The 24,121-nt window shown below is 39.5% G+C and overlaps 1 protein-coding gene across 1 annotated transcript in view; it reads left to right on the top strand.

Moving 5' to 3' along the window:
* DROSHA (drosha ribonuclease III) overlaps positions 1–24,121 on the top strand; it is a 140,759-nt gene that overhangs the window by 111,242 nt on the left and 5,396 nt on the right. The window contains exons 28-34 of the mRNA XM_017889448.1: positions 5,375–5,419; positions 6,910–7,067; positions 8,581–8,686; positions 19,259–19,400; positions 20,830–20,912; positions 21,004–21,107; positions 23,209–23,301. Of these exons, the coding sequence (XP_017744937.1) occupies positions 5,375–5,419; positions 6,910–7,067; positions 8,581–8,686; positions 19,259–19,400; positions 20,830–20,912; positions 21,004–21,107; positions 23,209–23,301 (731 nt within the window). The remainder of the gene's footprint in view (positions 1–5,374; positions 5,420–6,909; positions 7,068–8,580; positions 8,687–19,258; positions 19,401–20,829; positions 20,913–21,003; positions 21,108–23,208; positions 23,302–24,121) is intronic.

Consider the following 24,121-nt stretch of genomic DNA (forward strand, 5'->3'; position numbering starts at 1 on the left):
TTATTTTGAGATACGTTCCATCAATACCGAATTTATTGAGAGTTTTTAGCATGAAGGGCTGTTGAATTTTGTCAAAGGCCTTTTCTGCATCTATTGAGATAATCATGTGGTTTTTGTCTTTGGTTCTGTTTATATGCTGGATTACATTTATTGATTTGTGTATGTTGAACTAGCCTTGCATCCCAGGGATGAAGCCCACTTGATCATGGTGGATAAGCTTTTTGATGTGCTGTTGGATTTGGTTTGCCAGTATTTTATTGAGGATTTTTGCATCGATGTTCATCAGGGATATTGGTCTAAAATTCTCTTTTTTTGTTGTGTCTCTTCCAGGCTTTGGTATCAGAATGGTGTTGGCCTCATGAAATGAGTTAGGGAGGATTCCCTCTCTTTGTATTGATTAATGATCCGGTATTTCTATGGAATCATTCGATTTTTTTATGTGTCATTACAGAAAATTTTATTCAGCTGGTCTTTGTAATTTGAAGAGAATATAGGAAAACAAAATAGTCAGATCTACCATAGATGGGACATTTCAAGTACACCAAAATGGCTTATTCAACTCTTGCAAATGGAAAGTTCCGTGGACCTTTACACAAGGAGTTTTTCTTTCACCTGAAACCTGTCTTTCCTCATGGTCACTTATAAATAAAATATGGATACAAATGTAATAGGACTTCATTTTGAAGTGTCTTGAAGTTAATTACGATTTTATATTTTAGAATCATTGGGTATCTACCCCATGCAGGCTTAGTTGGAGTGATAGCCTTTTGACTTTTCTGTGTATGATTTGTTTTTACGTAAATTATGTAGACTAGATAAATGTTTATTTTTAAAAGTCAGTTCATAGGGAGTTTCTGATAGGGCTATGGATAAAGAGTATGAAAGTACTTTTTTAAAAAGCAAATTGTAGTTTAAGAAAAAATGATAGATTCTAAAATAGTTTCTGTTGTTAACTTAAATATTAAGCTATTAATATTGCCAGAGATACCTTTTTAATCCTGCATATAATAGAGCACACTGGATGCTTTCTGCACCAAAACAAGTCAATTTAACATTTAAAGGGAGAAGCAACTCTGTATTCCAAATTGAAATGTCATTATAATTGAATGAAATAGCCCTCATGGAGCAATAAAGAACACGGGAAGCCAGTTTTAAGCCTCTGTGAAACCTTCAGCTTAAATGGCTGTCAGACGTTATTACTGTATTACTTTGGGTAGTTTTTTAAAAAAGGATCAATAATTTTGGAAAATATGACCTGGACAATGTTCATATCTGAGAATTTGATTTTGTATTTGTTTTCTAGAGATATGTGATGATTTTATGTGTGAATTTCCTCCTTATGGGAAGATTATCTACAGATGTTCTGTGTCTCCCATTTTTGTCCTGCACATCTAAACACATGTGCATCTTGATTTGCATCTGTACCAGATGGTTTGTGTTTTAAGACCTTTTCTCAAATCTTAAATTTTCTTTGTTCTGGCCTTCACCTTTTGTGGGTCATTTCAGCAACCTCTTTGCTCTCTTTCCTTCCTGTCGTCTTGCCTCTGTGTCCCCCAGCACCCGTTAGACTCCCTCCCCCACCCCGACCTCTTCCCTGTCCCCTTCTCCCATCTTACCTGCATCCCCAGTCCACTATGTTCTGTTGTTCTGTTTTGCGGCAGTTTTCTACTTGTCGTCTTTAATTGCATCAGTCGGTGTTTAGATTCTTTTCTCTTTAAACTGCCTCTCTCCCAGTTGTCTACTTAGTGAGCTTATCTTGTGTTTCCAGTACCTAGTGCAATGCTGGCATGTGCAGCGTTTAATACATATTTGTTAGAAGAGTGAAGTGGGTAAATGACTGGATTAAAAGCAGAGTCTGAATATGATCTTACAAATGGGGTGGTTGAGATTCAGAATTTGTTTTAGGGTGTCTTTTGTGAAACTGTACAAGGCTCACAATGTATGGGTGTTCCTCTTTAGCATTTTGAAGTACACAAACTTGGACACTAACTCATTTGACATCTTCATTTTGGTTTCCACCTATTAGTTGTAGCATGTGAGAGATGTTAGTGAACCAATGTACTTCTTTTTTGAATAAGGCGTCATGAAAGCCTAATCAGCCAAAGACAGCCAGCGACAAACCTGTAGGCAACAAAGTCAGGTGGATTGGCTGTGTTGTAAGGGTGAAGAGAGACATCCTTTGTGAGGCCTGGGCTGGTGCTGAATAATTCTCAGGAGGTTCTTGGCTGTGGCCAGTTTAGGAGCAGCAAGAGATTACTTTGGGATTGGGTGCTGTCACAAGGCAAGGGCTGCTTGGAGATTGAGTGTCTGCAGTGATCCTTAGTCAGAGGGTCATAATGGCATTTTTCAGCAGCTGCAAGACCTTGAGGGAAACTGTTTCCTGTTCACTTTGCTGCTGGCTTTATCTATGTCTGTCTGCTCAGCCCTCTGTAAACAGCAGGGCTGTTTTTTTCTTTTTCACCCTGAGCTGAGTTTTACTCTTTCAGCCCCAGTGTTGCTGGTTTTGTATTTTGGTCTTTGTGTAACCCTTCATGTTTGACCCAGTACATTCAGATCCATTGTTTCATTTTGATTATGTTAATGGCCCGCTTAGAAAGAGTGGTGTTAAAATGTGATTTTTCCTATGCCCTGCTTTCCACACCTTTTTTCTTTACCTATCTGTACCAGTACCTTTTCTCTGGAGCTCCAGAAATAGGAAAAAGTGTCTTTTCAAGTTGCCCCTGGGCACCTTCTCATCGGTGTTCCACAGATACCTCATTTCAACATGTGTAATATTGAACCCATCACTTTTAACCCCCAAACATGTTCCTCCTTCCTTATTTTTATCTTCTAAACCAGAAACCTTAGGATTTATTTTTGTCCCTAAGCTTTCTTCTCCTCTTATCTGATCAATTGCAAGATTCTATCAATTGTGATCCTAATATTTCTTGAATTGCTACCCTACTGCTTTCATTTTTGTCCTCCTCATTTCTCACTTGAACTCTTTAACCGGCTGCTATCTCCCACTGCTGCAGTCCATCATTCATACCACATTTAGTGTTGTCTTCTTTTCAATATGCAGATTTGGTTATGGCCTTTCTTGCTTAAAATCTTTGGTTACAGCTTCCCAAGCTCTATATACTACATAACGTAGCATTTAATAATTTTCATAATCTGACTCTCAGCTGTTTTTTAAATCCCTCTTTGCGCCATTCACTAGGAATCACCTTTTCGTGCCTATGTACTTTAAGACTTCTTATTTGTATGTTTCTGGTGCCCCGTTTTTGATTCTCACTCTCTACTGATTGGCCAAAATCTTCATATTCTCAGGACACATCTGAAGAGTCATCTCCTCTTTGAAGCTTTATCTGACACCTCCAGGCAGTTTTCCTAGCACTTACATGTTTTTATCTCATTATGATGAGACTTACCACAATGTATTAAATTGCACTTACTTACCTTCATTCTTTCTCACTAGGCCCCTTTAGGACAGGGCTAGGTATTCAGTAAAAACATGTTGCATGAACAAATGACCTTATCGGAATATTTTCCAGAAGAGCCAGCTAAAGGTAGAGACCTTGCCTAAGGTCCTTGAGCTAATAAATGGTAGCACTGGGGTTCCAGTCTAGATCCCTGACACCAAGGTGCAGCAGAACCCTATCTCAGTGTCTACGGGGTAGATGAGAGGAAATGGACAGGTGCATTAGTCTGGTCATGGGGTGTTACGCTATTACACCAAGATGGGTGGCAGCAGACATGAAAGGAGAAATCACAGTCTTGTTTGAGTATAAGACATGAAGGCGATAGAATAAAGGTAAATCAAGATCCCTGGGAATTTTGAGCCTTGGAGAATGGGGTTGGTTGGAAGAGATAGCTGTTTATCATTGTTGTTGTTGTCATCATTATTAACAGTAGTATTTTCTATGGGCCAGCTTCGAGTGCATTGCTCAGGGTGTTCGTCAGAGAACAGCTTGAGTAGGTCCTACAATTATCTTTGTCTTAAGCTTGAGGACATGGAAGCTTAGGTTAAGTGATTTGCCAAGATGGAATCAGGATTGGACCCAGGCAGCTTGACTCCTGAGCCTGCCATCTTCTGTAACAGCTGCTCTAGTTTAAGGAGAAAGGTGAAAAGTTATCATTTGGTCATGTTCCATATGGGGTAATAGGTACACATGTGATCTTTAAAGTTATGGACTGGGAGCTTAGGTAAGACGTCAGTGCTGCAGCAGAAATGAATGAGTAATCCAAACTGAAGTAGTAAAGCATTGAAAATAGTGGAATTCTCCAGTGGAAATGGTAATGAATAGGTCAGGCAAGGGGCTGAAGTTTGATAAATGTCCACTTAGGGTAAAAGGAGGAAGAAAAAAAGTATTGAGAGAAAGTTGTAAGAAGGTAAGAACAATCAATATAATTTGCACTACAGAGATTTCAAAGGAAAGATTTCTGAATTGGTTAAAAGAAGTCCTTTAAAGTGCCCCAAAGAAAGTTTGATGTTTAAGTGCTTTTTAAAAATATTGTTAAAAACACCCTGAGTGTGTTTTATTAAGATATCAGTTGTACAAGAAATACTAGGTATTTTACTTTATCACCCTGTGTGTTACAAGTGGTACTAAATTTTCCTATACTTCTTCCCCTCTTAAAAAAAAAAAAAAAAAAACAACTTAAGTTTCCTCTTAAAGAATTTTTTTGTTATTTATTTCAGAAATCTAACATCAAGGTCGGCAAGTAAATTCAGTCAGAGGCTCCCTAGAGTCTGAAACTAAAGGAAAAGCACTTTAATCCTGAGGAAGTTCTCCTTATAACTGCCTCTAGATTTAACTCAGTGGATAAAGTAATGTACTAGGCGTTTCCATAAAATTCACTCATTCCAGTAGTTCAAGTGAGGATTTGTAGTGACCCACTGTAAAAGCATGATCTCATAAATGTAAGTTCTTATGAAGATGACATGGGGCCTTTTCCACTCCATCTTAAAATAGCTCAGATGATGATGAATTAGTGCCTAAAATAAAGACATTTGAAATTATTTTTAATTACAAAAGGCACAGCTGATGCACATTTCTGGATAATGGTAAGAAAAAAATATGATTAAAAGAGCAGCTTAGTGCAGTGTGTTAGGTTAAGCAAATGTGTAACTTAGTTTTAAAAGGTGTCTGACTTCTGGGACTAGAGGTGGCTCTTTTTCCCCCTAGCTTAATAGGCTAATTAGAGTCACTACAGGCGGTTTGAGTGGTGAATACACTTAAAAAAAAATTAGTTTGCCAGCACTATTGAATTTGCCATAAGTGGAGTCAGCTTCTGAAATAGTTCAGTATTTCAAATAAAGACATTTTATTTAGTACTCTAGAGTGCGTTAAATGTCTCCCTTGAGCATTAAAGGCATCACTCCATTTTCCAGGACCTGCGCGAAGTCTGGCTCAATTATCCTCTCCACCCACTCCAAGTAAGTATGACCTCCCTGTCTGCAGTGAGCTTTATGACTCCAACTATTCATGTTACTTTCCTTTGCCTTTTTTTCCTCTCCCACTTTTATCTTTTGATTCTCTTCAGTGGCATTATGCCTTTAATCTGAGGTGTCAGACCTGGGAAACTTTGGAACAATAGTAGAATGAACCCATGCATTGTGTTTATGTGGTCTGGAAAGGGGTAGGGGGAGCACTGGGAGTCATCCTCCCTCAACGAGGAAGGAAGAGCTACTGTGTAGTTATGGATGCCCCACCACCACCAAAAGGTGATATTCAAAGTGTAAAATGTTGACTCCAGTGTATCTACACACTTGCTATTGCAGGGAAAGTGTTAATAGTATGGAAGCAAGTCTGAGCATACTAAAAAAGTAGAACAAATACTGAATTAACATTGTTAAAGTATAATCTGATCTGGATCTTAGAAATGTAAAGCTTCAATTCAGAGTGTATAAAACCTACTGTAAATTTAAAAATGAGTACAATGTGATAGCTTTTCAATCAAGATTTTGGAATTTAAAAGCCCTACTTATGGTGGTGACACCTATTTCCCCAGATGGTTTAAGAATTCTTACTATTCTTTGCTTTTATTTCGTTTTACTTTGGGATATATGCATATATATAAACATGCATATGTATCCTCATATACATATTTTTATATATGTATATAAAATAAATGTAAGAATAATCAGTAGTGGTTGAACTCTCATAAGAGGCTTTACAGTAAGAAATGACATTAATTCAGCTTACTTTAAAAATGTTTTACTAATACATGAGTGCCCAAAGTTGTTGCAAATGTTCATTTTAATCACACTTTTCATATTTGCTCTCTGCCAGTTGTTAAAGGCTCATTGTTGGAGCACCACCTGTCTAGTGGTATAATAATCTCCAATGTACACTGAATTCTGTTTTAATGATTCTCATTGTCAAAATAGGTTGGTCCCTAGAAAACACAGTAGTCAAATTACTTTAATGCAGTAGTTTTTGAAGGACAGACCCAGACCAGCAGCATCTGCATCACCTGGGAACATGTCAGGAAGGTGGATTCCCAGTCTTGATTCCAGACATAGGAAATCAGTAACCTTGGGGACAGGGCCCAGCTGACTGCATTTAACATGCATGCTAGAGTTTGAGAACCATTGTTTTACTAGATATATATATTCTCTACCAGCTGTTCTTCAGCTTGCATCTCCTTGGAGAGTTAGTATAATACTTGGGATTCTGAACTATCTGTGTACAGTACTTGGCCTTGAAATTTGATAGAAGATTGGAAAATATTATTTGAACCTTCTTTAAATATTAGATTTGTTTGCCATTCAAAAAGATGAGAAAGGAACTTCCGTGCTTTATTGGCATTTCAGAAATTTTGCTTATGGGAGAAGGAATTTTACAAAACACCATCCTAGAATTGATCATTACACTTATAACCAAAATGAAAAAAATGATTTTATTTATTTCTATTTTCCTGTAGCTACAAGAGCCAAATACTGATCGACAACTTATTGAAACTTCTCCGGTTCTACAAAAACTTACTGAGTTTGAAGAAGCAATTGGAGTAATTTTTACTCATGTTCGACTTCTGGCAAGGGCATTCACATTGAGAACTGTGGGATTTAACCATCTGACCCTGTGAGTGAAAAGTTCTCATGTTGTCCCAATGTGACCATTTAGACGAGGCAGTCCCAGACCTTTGGAGCATGCTCTTCGAAGGAATTGGGATTTAAAATATATTTCCAGGAAAGTCACATTGTGAGATGGGTGAGCAGACAGACCCCAGTGTGGACCCGGGGTTATGCTCCAGTCCAATGTTGTTGGTTCCATTGTCATGCATCTTGGTTTCCCTGTGAAGTTTCAAGAGAAGTGTGAAGAAAGTATAAACTTTTTCCCAGCAGGGACAGATACTATGTATTTTAGGTTTTGTGGGCCATGTGGCCTGTGTGCAGTGATTCGACTCTGCCGTAGTAGCATCAAAGCAGCCACTGATGAAATGGAAATGAGTGAACACGGCTGTGTTCCAGTAAAACTTTATCCTTAGAAACAGTCCGTGGGCTGGATTTGGCTCTCTGACCCCTGCTCTAGGTGAATGATTTGAAGGTGAGCTAGTGAAACAATTAAGAAAATAAGCAAAATTTTACTTCTTTGGGGTTGTTTTTTCTTCATTTTTTTACTCCCCTCTTCCAAACCAAATATTCCCAACTCTCTTTAAACTGTAAAGATGAAAGATTACCATAGTTTTTTTGTTTTTAAATTTGGATTCCAGCTTTGAATAATGGAGTATGTTATTTCTTTTTCTTTCTTTTTTTTTTTCTGACAGATCTCATTCTGTTGCCAAGGCTGGAATGCAGTGGCATGATTACGGCTCACTGCAGCCCTTGACCTTCTGGGCTCAAGCACTCTTCCTGCCTCAGCCACCTGAGTAGCTGGGGACTATAGCTGTGTCCCCTATGACTGTAGCTGTGTGCTACCATGCCTGGCTAATTCATATATATATATATATATATACACACACACACACCACACACACACACACACACACACACACACACACACACACACATATATGGCTAATTTATATATATATGGTTAATTTATATATGTATGTATGTATGTATGTGTTTTTTTTTTTGTTTGTTTGTTTTTTTGTTTTTTTTTGTAGAGATGGGGTTTCTTCATGTTGCCAGGCTGATCTCAAACTCCTGGGCTCAAGTGACCCACCTGCCTCAGCCTCACAAAGCACTGGGATTAGAGCCATGAGCTACTGCACCCGGCCAGAGTATATATTTCAATAAGTTTAGCAAAGAAAATTCTTGGACCTGTTTGCTTTCTTTCAAGATTGTTGTTTGTATTATGCTTGATTTTTCAATTTATGCTCTTCAGCTTCTGACCAGGCAGTGTTTACCAGTCTTGATTTTGGCAATCGTTTAATGCTTAGATAATATTCACTTTATTCTTCTTTAAAACTCAACCTATATTAACTCAGATCTCTTCTCAATCGAGGGGCCTTAGGGAATTGTATTTGGTTTTGTGCTTTAAAACAAAATGAACACATTGTCTTTTAAGTCATGCCTTTTAAAATTCTAGGTGTGTTTTTTGAAAACCTAAATGGTTATTGATTTCTTTACTTTGATATTTCTTTTTCCAGAGGCCACAATCAGAGAATGGAATTCCTAGGTGACTCCATAATGCAACTGGTAGCCACAGAGTACTTATTCATTCATTTCCCAGATCATCATGAAGGACACTTAACTGTGAGTTTGTTAAATCACTTCCTCCAATAAGATTGCTGTAAAAGAGAGTGAAGATTAGAGGGGTCAAACATATATCTATGTGATTGATTTCTTACTCTTAGTGACTTTAGCTTATCATACGGCTTTGTTCATTTCATTGTGCAAATTGTATACAAAGGACATATGCAATGAGAGCTCATTTTATACTCCTTTATTTACTGACTGCCTACTCTGCAAAATATTGAGCTAGGCCTCATGGAAGGAGCAAAGATAAATTGACACCAAGTCTGTTTACAAGGAGCTTAAAAATTATTAGAGATTAAAGCTTAAATTAATAACCACAAAATAAAGACTATACTCTATATATAGCATGTGTTTATACATGTAGATACACATGTATAAACCTGGAACCATAGAAAGCATAAGTTACTATAACTAAATGCAAGGTAGAACATGTTAAATATTATAAAGAAGCCTAGGTAAATTGCTGCACTTGAGCAGTTTAGGAAAATACGAGGTTTCTTCTCTGGAGTTCAGAGAAGGCTTCATGGGTATAATGATGTTTGAGGCTTTAAAGACGGTTGGGATTTGGCCATTGGGATTTGGTGGGAAGAAATGTCTATGCAAGGGCAGTACACACACTGGGACTGCAGAACAAAAAGGCATGGCATAAAAATATGAGAAGACTGAGATGCAGTAGGGACTTAGTTTGGTTAGACCATGGCAGAGTTGAAAGGGAGTTACAGAGACAAGTTTGATTTGTAAACAAAGTGAAATGGTCCCCATGCCTCTTAATTTTGGTTTCATTTTATAAAACTTTCGTGAGCTTTTTTATTTGCTGCGTACTTTTTTTTACTTTGTAAAACCAGTCAATAATATCCTGAAATGGCGAACAAAACGTCCAGAAGGAGGTCATGATAATCTCTTAAGGCACAAGGAGTAACCTTTGAGAAGTCTCTTGAGGACTGGACATTGAGAAAGCAAATACTTTATTGGGCAAAGAAAAATATTGGTACACTACAAGATACTTAGTTGCAGTCTGTCTTTATTATGTTGAAGCAGATAACAAGTCTTTCAAACTTTGCATCTCTACGGTTTTTACCTGTGTTCTGCTTTGAATAGAATTGGATTTCATCTTTGTAACTGTGAGCCCTGGAAATAGTTTATGCGAGACATAAATATTGGAACTAGGGAGAATATGGTGACCTGGCTGTTTAGATGTCATTTTTCAGTGGAATTTCTAAGCCTAGCATTCATTCACTCAATGAGTATCTCTTGAGTTCCATCATAAGTGCTGAGGAATCAGCAGTACTCTTTTTTATATTAACAGTTTGATTACCATTTAAAGTTAACTGTTTTAGGTGGACAAGAAAGAGTTTTTCATGACAATATTCATAAGAAAATGTGAACATTTTTTAGAAATGAACTGTTGTCTAGTATCTCACTGTTCATTAGAAAAACAATAAATTGCATGTTCAATATCCTCTGACACTTCATACGTGTCAGAGTATCTGGTTGGCCTGAGAAATGGCCAAACCAACTAAATAGTTTGAAGTAGTAATTTGTCTTAGGGCCCTATAAAGGCCACTTTTGAAAATGTTTGCTTTAAATACACACATTTCCTCTGGTATTCCTACAAAATTAACTGTGAACTCTAGGATCTTACAGAGATGGGAAGTTTATTGTTTCCCACCTGCTCACTGCATACATTTCCCCTCCCACCCCACTCCCCTACCCCCAGCATTGAACAATAAGGAAACCAAAACTCAGAAAGGCATGAGCCCTGCCCATGATCTAGAGAAAGGTAAAACTAGGACTAGATGAGAGACTCGAGTTCTGTGTTCTTTTCAAAATCACGGCAATGCCAGAAGTGTAGTTTTATCCAAAATGAATTTAACAGCCCTGCTGTCTTAACATTAGAAAGTTTCTGACTAGCTTATTAGAATGGTGTGGACAAATGATACAATTATGTGAAGGCTTTTTGAATTATATTCACAGAATGCTTTGGTAGAAATCAGCAGGACCAGCAGATCTGCGGGCAAGACAAAGAATAAGCTAAACGCAGATTCTAACAGATACCAACTCCCATCAGCATTAACATGGCTGCTCCCTCCTCCTTGAAATACAAGCTTTGTTGGCTTCTGTCATGATGCACTTTCCTAGGTTTCCTCTTACCTCTTTAGCTACTCTTTCTCAGCTTGCTTTGCAGACACATCTTAGTCTCATGGTTAATAAACAGTCCATATCTAAAACACTCACTCTTAGGCCATGTTCTCTTTTTAATCTCTGTTACCAGTCTTTTCAATGTATGTCATCAGTTTCATCTTACTGGCAGATGACTTCTAAACTGATCTCTTCAATTCTGTCTGCCTTCTGAGTTCCAGCCCTAGCTGCCTTCTCAATGTCTCAACACATGTAAGACCGAATTTATAGTCTCCTGCCTGGGTCCTCGTCCAGTATTCCCTAATTGAACGGTGGCACCACCCATTCAGTGTTGCATGTCAGAAACCTAGGAGGCATCTTGGATGCCTCTCTCTATCTCCCTTTTCTATATCCCAGTCCATTCACAAGCCCTGACAGTTTTACTCCTCAAGTATTTCTTTAATTTATCCTCTTCCTTATGACCTTTTTTCTGTCACCCACATCCTCCCTACCATCCTTACTCACCTGGACCACTGCAATTTAATTTCTGCATAACTATCAAAACATCACAAGGGCCAGGTATGGTGGCTTATGCCTGTAATCCCAGCACTTTGGGAGGCCAACCTGGGAGGATTGCTTGAGCCCAGGAGTTCTCAAGACCAGCCTGTACAACATAATGAGACTCTATCTCTACAATAAAATAAAAAAACTAGCTTGGTAGAGTGGCATGCATTTGTAGCCCCATTTACTCAGAAGGCTGAAATGGGAGGATCGCTTGAGCCCAGGAGCTGTGGTTGCACCACTACACTCCGGCTGGGCAACAGAGCAAGACTCTCCTCTGTCTGTCTGTCTCTCTCTGTGTGTGACACACACACACACACACACACACAGTGTGATTGATAGAGACCCAGTTGAAAGAAGTGACGTTTATTAAATTGTAAAGGATAGGAATCTGAAGGTTGTGTTCATGCAAAACACCAGGCAGTGCAGCATCGTCCCGTGAGTGGAGGGTGCTCCTGGAGTCCCCAGGTTTCTCCTGGATGTATCCTAATATTTGAAAAGCCTGCCTTTGCTGTTCTTACTGGCATTTTTGAATTCTGAGAGATGGACAGCCTCTCAGGCAGAAATCCTTCCAGAGGCCCAGATCTCAGGCCTTTGTGAAGTCAGTTTTGCAGCTTCCTACCCTGGTCTTCCTATGTCAACTCATGCCCCTGATCAATCCATTTTACATGCTGCAGTCAAAGGAGTCTCTTCACAACAAATCTACACTGGCCATTCATCTACAGTGACTACACTGTGACGACACCAGCCATTCATCTTCAGTCCCCTTTGGTTGTTTCTCTTCCTCTCCCCACCTATTAACACTGGAGTGGCCCAGTTCTCAGTTGTCAGACCTCCTCTCTGTCAACTTCTGCTGATCTCATTCTGTCTGTCTCATGGCTTTGAATACATCTTTACTTCCTAATTTGTATCTTTGGCCTTTTCTCTTTCCTTTTTCTTGTAAATTTGTTTTAAGTTCTGTGTAGATTCTGACCACTTTTACTGTTATCACCTGGTCTGAGCCACTGTAGTTCAGATTATTAGCCACAACCTCCCAACTGGTTCATCCCCCGGGCCCTAGTCAATTTTCAGCACATCTAGAGGGATCATTTTTAAAGAGAAGGCAGATTACATTCCTCTTCTGCACAAAACCTCCCAAACCTTCCCATTCTCAAGGGTAAAAGACAATGTTGTTACAGTCACCTTATATGAACTGGCTCCCTGTTTCTGACTGTTTCGTAGACTGTTAACATTGGCCTCTATGCCAGCTCCTGCAGAACACTAAGCAAGCCCTTGCCCCAGGGCCTTTGCACGTGTATTTTATCTGGCTGCAGTATTGTTCTCCTGGTAGCCTATACAGCCAAATTGCTCACCTCCTTCAAGTCTCTGTTCAGATGTCATCTTATCAATAAAGCCTTCCTTAACCTACTCTGAATAAATAGAAAACTGCTTCCCCTTGTCCCTAGCAGGTCTCCTCAGCCTGGAACCTCTCGTCTTTTTCCTCCTTAGCATATAGTATGTAATGTACTTGTTTACTGTCTGTCTTCTCTCATCAGAGTGTAAACTCTGTGAAGGCCAGGATTTTTGTTTGTTTTCTCCATTCCTGATTCCTGGGTTCCTGGGAAGTACCTGGCATATCAGTGCTCAGCAAGAATGCTTTGACTGAATGATCATCCTATCCCAGCTTAACTCTCTACAGTTGCTCTTTAGTTTTTTTTTTTTTTTTTTGAGACGGAGTCTCGCTCTGTCACCCAGGCTGGAGTGCAGTGGTGCCACCTCAGCTCACTGCAAGCTCCGCCTCCCAGGTTTACGCCATTCTCCTGCCTCAGCCTCCCGAGTAGCTGGGACTACAGGTGCCCGCCACCTCGCCCGGCTAGTTTTTTGTATTTTTTAGTAGAGACAGGGTTTCACCGGGGTAGCCAGGATGGTCTCGATCTCCTGACCTCGTGATCCGCCCGTCTCGGCCTCCCAAAGTGCTGGGATTACAGGCTTGAGCCACCGCGCCCGGTCACTCTTCAGATAGTTTCTAAAGAACAGGCAAAGCCCTGGGTGGTCTGGCTTTGCCCGCCTGCCCACAGGCTCTTCTTCTCGCTCTGCACCTCTGTACTGGGTTGCTGTTCGCATTTCTCCAGGCCTTCTCCTGCCAGCAGGCCTTCGTGTATGCTCTTCCTCCCCCTGGAAGCTGTTCTGTTCTAGCCCTTACTCTCATGTGCCTGGTATCTTCTATTGTTTCTTTAGATGTCCTTTCTGGTGTGACTTCTGGATGTGGGGGAGACTTTCCCTGACCATCCCTCCGCCCCCTCCCCATCAAAATTCTGTGTTGTTTTCCTTCCTGGCCTTTAACTTCACTTTGCATACCCCAGTAGACTAGAAGTTCTTTGAGAGCATGTTTTTGTTCATCCTGGCATATGATAGGCCTCAGTACATCTTTGCTAAATAAATAAAAGAGTGACAGTTGTGCAGTCAGCTAAGTCAAGAGGGAAGAGGCAGTGGCACTGGAGGGAAGTGGACTGTTGCTTTATGTATAGGGGAAGAAGCAGAGGACTGACTTATGAGTGTCTAAGGATTAAAATTAATTTAAAATTTGGAGAGGATTACTTATTGCAGTTGGATTGGTGGGGGGATGGCAAATGATTCATTATTGTGATTAAAGAGCACAGCTACAGTAATTCACATTGGGAGGCATTAATTAGCTTTGAGCCATTCCCTTGCACACTTAAAGGGAATAAGGACAATTGAGCAAATGTAATATGGTTGTCAAGGTTTGAATGCTGATGGGGAAAAACATTCTGTTCTGTAAGTTGGCTATTCAAAAAGGCCTACTCGGGAAGGAGTGTTAGGCTTATCCAATTGTTCTAGGATAATTGAGTCTGCATTGGACTATAGAGGGAAGAAGTTCTGTTTCATATGCTGAAGTTTTTAGTTTTTAGGATGGTGTATGCAGTAGGGTCAAAGTATAAACTGTGAGAATGCCTCAAAGAAAGTATTTACACAGGCCAGGATGCCTGTCATGTAACACTTGGAAATCTTTAGCCATAGGAGTTTTCTCCTCTGTATCATTCTTCTTTTCTTAGCCTTTACTGTGTGCTAAAAATAGTTGCTAATCTCCATGCCTACTGTGTGCAAGGCACTGTAACCAATGGTGGCATGCACTATAGTGGTGATGAACCTACAATTTTTGTTTGTTTTTAATGATTTGGGATAATGGGAAAGAGAGCAAGGATTACAGATACAAAGCTCAAGAACCAGTGATCTAATCCTGCCCTGCTGCTTCCACACAGCACTGAGCATAAATCATTCAGACAAACAGGTATTTTATCTAAAAGATCTCGTTGAGAAGATAGATTCCACAGCCTCCTGTTTGAAGATTCTGTCACTGACATAATTTGGCTCTTTGTATCTGACCTGTATTTGCCTGCTAGCATTTATGTACCTTTTCTTTAGTTATCACGGGAAATGGAGACCATCTGGTGACCACTCTCGGTATAATAGACCTGTGTGGCATATCACTGTCACTTTCAATAGTATATTCTGCTTTCACCCTGTGTTCTTATATTAAAGCCCTCAAAATAATAAATCACAGTCTGCTTATTTTACACTAGGTGGCCCTCTTTGGTAGCTCATCCGCCAACTGTGGTTTTTCTCTTTAGATTAGATTCAAGAGTGAAATAGGGAACTTGAAGGAAGATTGTCAATATGTATGTTTTATTTAAACGAATAAATCTCTTTCTTATGAAAGTTTAAAGTAATGATGAAAGACTGCTATGCTGGGATAATAGAAAACATCCTGGATTCTCAATACCAGAGTTTGAGATCTGGGATATTTACATTGGTCTGTGACATTGCACCAGGAAATCAGCAGTCCTTTTCTCAGGTTTACAGAGAGCTTTAATTATAGCATTCTTAGTCGTTTCTGGTGATTTCAAATTAAACTTTGTCTTTTTGGAAGTATTTTTTAAGAAGTTGTTAAGGACAGGTTAGCACCTGGTAAAATGGGGGAATTTTGAGGACAGTGAGTGGACAGGACAGGTATTGAAAACATTTTACATTGAAAACAAATTCAGAGGAATTCTTGGAATTTTCTAGAAACTTTTCCCCATAACAGAAGAGCAAACGTGTTTTGTCTAATTGTGATGATGCTGTTGTGGTAACACAGCAACAGCTAACATTTCTGTTGTGTTTATCATGTGCCAGTCATTGTAGTTAGATTATATGTCATTCACTCTAATTCTCAAAACAACCCTGAGAGCTAGGCACTACATTCTCCATTTTATAGATGAGGAAACTGAGGCTCAGAGAGATTTAATAACTTAGACAGGGTCACTTAGCTAGGAAGTGCTAGAGCCACAGTTTGAACCCAGGTAACTTGGTGCAAAATCTTTTGCTTTTTGCTATCTCTAATGCAAGGCATTGTTTGCAAAATAGTCTGATAACTGTTTTCTGCTCAATTGGGTGCTTAAGGTTTATTTTCTAGATTTCCACTAAAATATATAGATATTTCCTCTTTGTAAAATAGTAATTTATAATGTCACCATCTACAGGCTTTTCAACTTCATGTCTTGCCCCCATTTAAATCCTTCTGCCAAAATAATCTTTGTAAAATAAAAAAAAGTTACCTCACAACTGCCCCCATTTGATACCTTTTGGGATTCCTCTTCCCCTACAGGAAAGCTCAGGCTTCTTTACATCACCTGCCAGCCTCACTGCATCAGCTCTCCTCACCTGGCTCTGATTTCCCCTGCAGGTCCACCTAGCAGTCACCTTGCTGTGTAATGACCCCTTGCATTTGCCATAGGTGCTCTCTCTTCCTTGGAAACCCTTTCCCACCCTTCTCTCAACTGGCTGACTCAGTCTTTTTCAGTTCTGTGTTCATTGGAATCCACCTACATGAATCTTTTCAAAAGTTAGATCTCCAGAAATGTTGATTCGTTGGTTCTTGAAAGAAGCCTGGGCACCAGCTTCTCAGAAGCACCTTATGATTCTGGTGTTACAGCCAGGGAAATGAGGGCCTGAAATGCTTTTACTCAAATGTCAGCCCTCCTCCAGGAGGCCTCCCTGGAAGGCTGAGGTCTAGAGGAGCACCTGTGTATGCCTGCAGTCTCTGTGCTGGCACTGCGGCCACCACAGTGCATTGCAACAGCCGGTCTGCATGTGACTTCTGAGGAGGGTGTCAGTTTCTGAGGGCAGCAGCAGCACATTGCTCCTCTCAGGATCTTCAGCTGTCAGCACAGGGCCTGGCTTGTAATTGGCCTGCACCACTGGTGCACTGAACTGCTGTAACCTCAGGTTTTCTTTCTTGCTGATCCCCCTGGGTCGTGTTCTTTGGCAAATAACATGATTCATTATGAAGTAGAGTTCAGCAAAGGACAAGGATGAAAGTTGTCATTTAGAGAACTGCCATTCAGACTTTCTTGTCTAGGTAAAGAGCAAGGTCTTCTCTCTTTTCAACTCATTTTCTAAATTTAAACTGACGATGAGAATATGGATGATGTATAGCTTCCTTCTCCCCCACTGACTTTTGGTTCAGCCTCTGGGATTTTGGCAAAAACTTACAGATCTCACTTATTATTGGCCACCCTTCTGCTTTAAGACCTGTCAGGGCTTGTCTGAAATAAAACTGGAAGCATTTCTGATTCCATCCTCACTGCTTTCCTCCTTCCCCTTCAGTACAGCACTGAGTGAGGGGCCCTGACACTGGAAGGTGGCAGCTGGGGCCTGGCAGCCAGTGATGTGTCATAATTTGTGTGTGCTCATGTGTGCGTCGGGCTTGTTGTATCTGAGGCATGAACATTCCATGTACATGGCTTAAAGAGTTTTCCTCCCATACCGGCAGCATGTATTCGGAGAGGACCCAACTTATTCAGCATAGCCTTGTTCCCATAGTAGCCATCCTATTCCCCCACAGCCTCTACTTTAGGAAAGCTCCCCATCCCCATTTGAAATCCAAACCAAAAAAGATATATCACTTTCAGCTCAATTATTCCATAATTACAAGATATTAGGCTAGTGGGCTCCTTACTGGTTGGGTCTTCTATTAATGTTACATGCTAGCCTTTTCATTTTCAGCTCCTCTGTGGATGTTAATTTCAGTGAAACTCTATATTGAAGAAAAGATGGGGCTAAGGGGGAGATAGGAGGAGGAAAGAAAGCAGAGACAGGCAAAGAATAATAGTCTGAAATTCAACAGCAAACATGGCTTATGAAGATCAAGTTATATTTCTGCTTCATGAATCATTGTCAGACAAATTAAGAACATATTGTTTCTTATTTATCTATTGTCAAGGATTCACTATCAGACACTGAGAATAAATCTTGATTTTCATAAGCTCTGTTGACACCATGGAGCCACAGAGCATAAAACTTGCATCTAATAAAGAAAGTGCAACATGGAACAGCAGGGAGTGGAATACCAGCACAACTCACAGCTGCTTCCTGCTCCTCGTCCCTGTTTTCAGGAATGTTTCTTAGCAGGAAGTTTTTTAATAGACCAAGAATTTGTTATATGTATTCTAAGAAAAGTTGTAGTTGTAGATGCATTATTCTCCCAAATCTTAGAGATCAGGGATGATTATGTTCCATTTTTGTTTGGTGAGTTCCCATCTTTGTATGTACTTACTTGCTCCCAGCTGTCCTCCTCTCCTCTTCCCTCATGAGTGGTTAATGAATGTTAAATGCCTAAACCATACTTGTTTTGTGGACACTTCTATAATGGATTCGTTGCATAATTTTCATGCAGCGTATAGTGTTACTAGTTGGATAATTCTTGGAGGACTCTTAGCTGTCTGATGAAATTCCTAGTAGAAATTTTTGTTTTGAATTCCTAAAGTTGAAATATGAAAATTATATTTTAATTTGATTAGAAACAAAGGATACCAGTATGGGCCAGGTGCAGTGGCTCACGCCTGTAAATTCCAACAATTTAGAAGGTCAAGGTGGGTGGATCCTTGAGCTCTGGAGTTGGAGACCAGCCTAGGCAACATGGTGAAACCCTGTCTCTACAAAAAAATACAAAAATTAGCTGGGCATGATGGCAAGCGCCTATAGTCACAGCTACTCAGGAGGCTGAGGTGGGAGGATGGCTTGAGTCCAGAAGGTGGAGGTTGCCGTGGGCCAAGATGGAGCGCCACTGCACTCCAGCCTAGGCAACAGAGCAAGAGCCTGTCTCAAAAAAAAAAAGGATATCAGTATGAAAACTGAGACTCAAACTAGATACCATAAATCTTTAATAATAAAAGTAAAAATGTAAATAATTTAAATCTTTTCATAATATTTACTTAACCCTCACTTACGTCCTATAATATCAAAATTAGCATCAGTGCCATGAAACTTGAAGCTTATTTTAGACTTTAAAAAAAGAATCCTTTAAAACTACAGTGACAGAAAGCAGGCCGAGTTTGCCTGATCGGGGGTTGGGAAGGATTCACTGCATGGAGATGCTGGGAATTTGTTTGGAGTGATAAAAATGTACATGTTTTCAAAACTCATCTAACTGTACACTGAAAATGGGTGCATTTTATTGAATGTAAGTTATATTTTAATAAAATTGATTTTTAGAACTCTTAATGCTTCCTCATTTAGTAGCATTAAACTTATTAGAAGCTATGACCTTAAGTCATACTATACATCCCTGCCCCCCGCACAACCCTGCCCCACTGCTCCTAAAGAAGTAAACGAGCCATTTATGTTAGTGAGGTAAAAATCCAGGATAGCAGAGTGGAACACGTTACTAAGGAGAAGGTAGACGGGCATGGAGCATATCACTGTCATCTGGGTGATGGTTGAGGACCTAGACCTCACTTATTTTGGTGTCCCCGTCAGTGAGATCCTCTCAGGCTGGTTGGGTCCAACCCAGGAATAAGAGAGGTCAGAAATGAAATGTGTTCTCAATGTACCCCCATTCCTTTTGGGCAGTTGTTGCGAAGCTCTTTGGTGAATAATAGAACTCAGGCCAAGGTAGCGGAGGAGCTGGGCATGCAGGAGTACGCCATAACCAACGACAAGACCAAGAGGCCCGTGGCCCTTCGCACCAAGACCTTGGCGGACCTTTTGGAATGTGAGTGCCACACACTTTTCTCTCAACCTTCAGGTTCAGAGTTTAAGTCCAAGTAACTGTATTTGTCCTCCTCCTCATAATTATTATGTTCTGGCTAAAGAAACCTTTTTTGCTATTTTAATTTTATTTATGCTTTTACCAAAGCTTTTCTGAAGGAAAATAATTTGAAACTAAGACATGTGAATAATGAATTTTATATTCAATCTATGCTCAGTGGTACCCCCAACACATACCCCTCCATCCTAACACTCAGCTACCACATCCCTTTGTGTGAAACAGTAATAGGATATGAAGATCAGTTGTTGTGAATCAGAGCCTTTTTGCCACCCAGCAGCCTTCATATAGGGGCACAGAAGAAAGAAGGGTAAATTATTCACTAAATACTAAAACTATTATCCATTGTTTTGAATGAGTGCAAAGCTCTGCGGACAAATGTCATCTTTTGCAGTTTCTGATATGGTCTGGTAGCATTGTAAATAATCCTATTATAGTTAATGAAAGGATTATACACATAGTTGTATTGTTTGTATTACTTCAAAATAAGTGGGCCATTCACTGAGCCGTAGAACTTTTTTCTTTTTTAATGTTATAGTATTTTTGACAATTGGAATTATATTCAAGTATCAAAGTCTACCATGCAAAACCAGCTTATTTACAAAGTGCAAAGGCATTCCGACCAAGGAACTTAAAAGAACTTCTTTTTCAATGAAAGAAAAGTAATTTAAAGATGAAAATCACATAAAATTAAATTGAGAGATCATTCTCACTTTTTTTTCTTTTTTAGCTCAATGAAAGCTATTTTTATTCCTTCTTTTGAAAATGTACCATTTGTTTGCTTTGTTGAGGAACCTTTAAATGAAGTCATCCTAGGGGGTCACCATTTATTCATGCCAACATTTGACATATTGTTGTCATTAAGATCAGTATTAAGTTTTTCTCTTTTTGGGCAGATTGAATCTATAAATTATCCCATTTCTGCTCATGAAATTTAACAGAATCCTTATAAAACAGGGGGTCTCAGGATTGGTGTTGACAGTGACCAGACCCAAGAATGTGCATATTCTGGCATCATATCTAATCTTCAAGTAGTATTTTGACTTATTTGATGTGAACAGGGTTGGGTGCTCAGATAGCATGTTTTCCCTGATATACAGCGGCATTCTGTGTACCTTTTAGACTAACTATTCATTTAGCCCTTAGCTAAATGCAGTTTGGTCTTTGTACTCTATGATTTGCATCTTACATATCTCTTGCTGCTTCTGATATTAATGATAAAAAGTGGGGAAAGATGAAATGGTAACGCTAAAAAACAAAGAGGGCCTGGAAGTTGAAACTGTTACTAAAATTTTGCTTAAAAGTCTAGGTCTCTTACTCTTTCTGATAAATGGCAGTGATTGTGGTTTATTTTAAAGTATCCTTTTTTCCCTAGCATTTATTGCAGCGCTGTACATTGATAAGGATTTGGAATATGTTCATACTTTCATGAATGTCTGCTTCTTTCCACGATTGAAAGTAAGCTCATATAAAGTTTGAATTAGTGGTCTGCTTTATGTTTGGTGATTCCAGAACCCGTTACTAATGAGTTTTTGGGGGACTTCCACAGGAGTTCATTTTGAATCAGGATTGGAATGACCCCAAATCCCAGCTTCAGCAGTGTTGCTTGACACTTAGAACAGAAGGAAAAGAGCCAGACATTCCTCTGTACAAGTAAGTACTTGCTGCCTGCAGGCCATTGGTTGGATCCAGCATGCCTAGAATTGACTTTCCATGTTCCTTGAAGAACCAGTCATTGAGGGGTGATCATGACAGGAGCCCAGGTTGAGACTTCTTGACTGTCAGTGTGACTTTGGGCCCCACAGGGAAACTCGCTGGGGCTCTCAGTCTTAGCTGTAATAAGTGGGTCCCACTCCATTATCTCGGTGCTCTCTCCCATTCCTAAAAATCTCTGTAACTACTGCCTGGGAGGGAGACAAACTAAGATTATGAGATCGAAAAGAAAATTTGGATTCAGTGATTTTTATATACATTTGTATATTTGTCTTCTTGCTTGTAACTTCTGCCGGGCTCTGCCTCCAGATGAGAAGATCATGTATGATTATTTGTATCAATATTTGGGTGCCTCTCTGCACTTTCCCTGAACCCCTATTAGCTTCAACTTGGAACTTTTCTTCTCAGAATGTGTATCAAAAGCCATCACGTACTTTGAGTATCTTTATCCTTTGAGTGGTAGCCAAAAGTCATCAAAAAGGAATGTAAGTTAAGTAGTGGGTCACTACACCACTTAATACCCGTTTTGATGAAAACAGGAGGTTCAGCTCTGAAGTAGAGTATCTTGAGACACACATAGGTTGATTAAGAAGATGCTTTCAAAGTGGAATTATAAAATGAAAGGATTATTGAAATAGGTGGGTTGCATCTCAAGGTATTGTCTGGGTATGTGATTTTAAGGATGTTTAAAGATTATTTCAAAACTGTTTCACCCCAGGTGGCTGCATACACAGTTGCAAGCACACACATCTGTGTGTGTGTTCTGTATGGAGTAAAAGCTCCCCTTTGGACTTTCTCAAATTTCAGAATACACAAGGAAAAACATTAGACTGGCAGTTGGGAATTTTCAATCTTTTCACATGTTTTTATTTAACAGTCACAACACTTTATAGGCCTTTTGCTAAAGAAAACGAAGGCCAGGAGAAGAGGTTGAGTCACCCCACAGCAAGCTACTATAAATTACGCCAAGAAGCTGTCACTGCTAAACAATGTTTCCTTTATTTATTGGGGGAAAAAAGCCCCAAATGTTTAGAAATAGCACTTTATTATGTGCCTAATAAGCATAATGAATATCCAAACTGTATTTTATGAAAGGCTCATAGCATTTCCTCATCTGAGTGATAATTAAGGTTCAATAAATAAAATGAGGATGCTAAACTTTCCATAGCACAGGCATGATCACTGTAATAAGTACTACCTTCAAGAAGCGACTCGTGCATTCATCCCATGGAGCGTATGAACACAAAGGAAATTGCTATGCTCCCTTCTCATAAATCCCCCAAATGAAAGTACAAGATGAGTTTGCTCTTTTTTATCAAGATCATGGGGTTGTTTTACATGTTTTTTTTTTCTTTTTTTTTTTAAGATTACTATGTTCATTCCATTATCTTTGTTGGCTACTTTTAATTTCCCTTTTCCATGAAGTTATCAGTTTTACTGCATTTGAAATCTGCACCATGTCATTAAAATCCAGAGTACCTGGAGCTTTGTTTTTTTGGTGATTGTGTTGTGTACTTGGCATTAAAGCATACCTTTGAAGTGATCTCAGATGTTTCAGAAATTAAATATATTTTCTGATCTTTTAGATAAGATACCAGACATTAGAAAGAATCCATAAAGAATGTGAAAGCAATTAGATGTGGCTTGAAGTGTATTACCCCAATATTTATTGTTTTAGGCTGTGATTAGCACTGAAAAACAATAGACTGGAGCTCTTTTCATGATAAAAGTTTGTGAATATGCACACTTAGAAACTCTTTAAAAATATTTTATACTTCACTGTTAGCCTTTGGATGTTATTACTTTGGGAATAAATATTAAAATGCAATGCAGAATTTTTAAGAATTTCTATTTCAAATGCTCTCGATATTTGTCAGGTTAGCAAATCAAAACTTACGCTTTTACCTTTTGCCATTTTCACATTTCCTATTATTTTACTTTCCTCTGTCTAGGCAGTAAGTACATGGTTTTCCTCATAGTTCATAGTAACCATGACAAATAACACTTTACCATAATAAATGTTCTTTCTTTTCCCTTTCAGGACTCTGCAGACAGTGGGCCCATCCCATGCCCGAACCTACACTGTGGCTGTTTATTTCAAGGGAGAAAGAATAGGCTGTGGGAAAGGACCAAGGTATGAGAAGAAAATACCTGGAATTGCTTTTAATGAACATTCTGTGTGTCTCATTCCCTAGCTGGTATCTCCAAACGGAATCATGTCTTTTTCAACTCAGAGAAGAAAATGTTCAAGAGTAGTAGCAAAGTGAATTCCAGGGATTAATGTCCCCACATTAGTTGTCTCAAAGCCAAGCCCTGAATCAGCCCTGGACAATGGGAATACCATTGTGTAAGGGGCTTTAGCTACCTTGAGAAAACCACATTACCTGGTAAGAAGGCCTGCCTAGTTTTAGTTACCCAGCAGAGTGCACTTTGATGCAAGCTGTGCATGTAAGATGTGTCATGTTGCACATGATACAGCCATTAGACTTTTTTTTGGAGATAAGAGTCTCACTTTGTTGCCCAGTCTGGGGTGCAGTGGCATGATCTCCATTCGCTGCAACCTTTGCTTGTGCCTCGGACACCTGAGAAGCTAGGATTACAGGCACACGCCACCACGCCCGCTCATGTTTGTATTTTTAGTAGAGATGGTTTTGCCATATTGGCCAAACTAAACTGGTCTCGAATTCCTGACCTCAAGTGGTCCCCCCTCCCAGCCTCAGCCTCCTAAAGTGTTGGGATTTTAGGTATGAGCCACCGTGCCCAGCTCTGTTAGACATTTGATTTACTACTACTCACCTGAGCTGTGTAGAAATGCTAGTATCTTTAGGTGAAAAGAATTATGTATATTATCCCCTTTGTTTGTTTTTTTTTTTTTTTGTTTTGTTTTTTTTTCTTTTTTCTTTTCTGAGACGGAGTCTCGCTCTCTGTCACCCGGGGCTGGAGTGCTGTGGCTG

Source organism: Rhinopithecus bieti, unplaced genomic scaffold, assembly GCF_001698545.2.
Source record: "Rhinopithecus bieti isolate Rb0 unplaced genomic scaffold, ASM169854v2 scaffold_17882, whole genome shotgun sequence".
Lineage (NCBI taxonomy): Eukaryota > Metazoa > Chordata > Mammalia > Primates > Cercopithecidae > Rhinopithecus > Rhinopithecus bieti.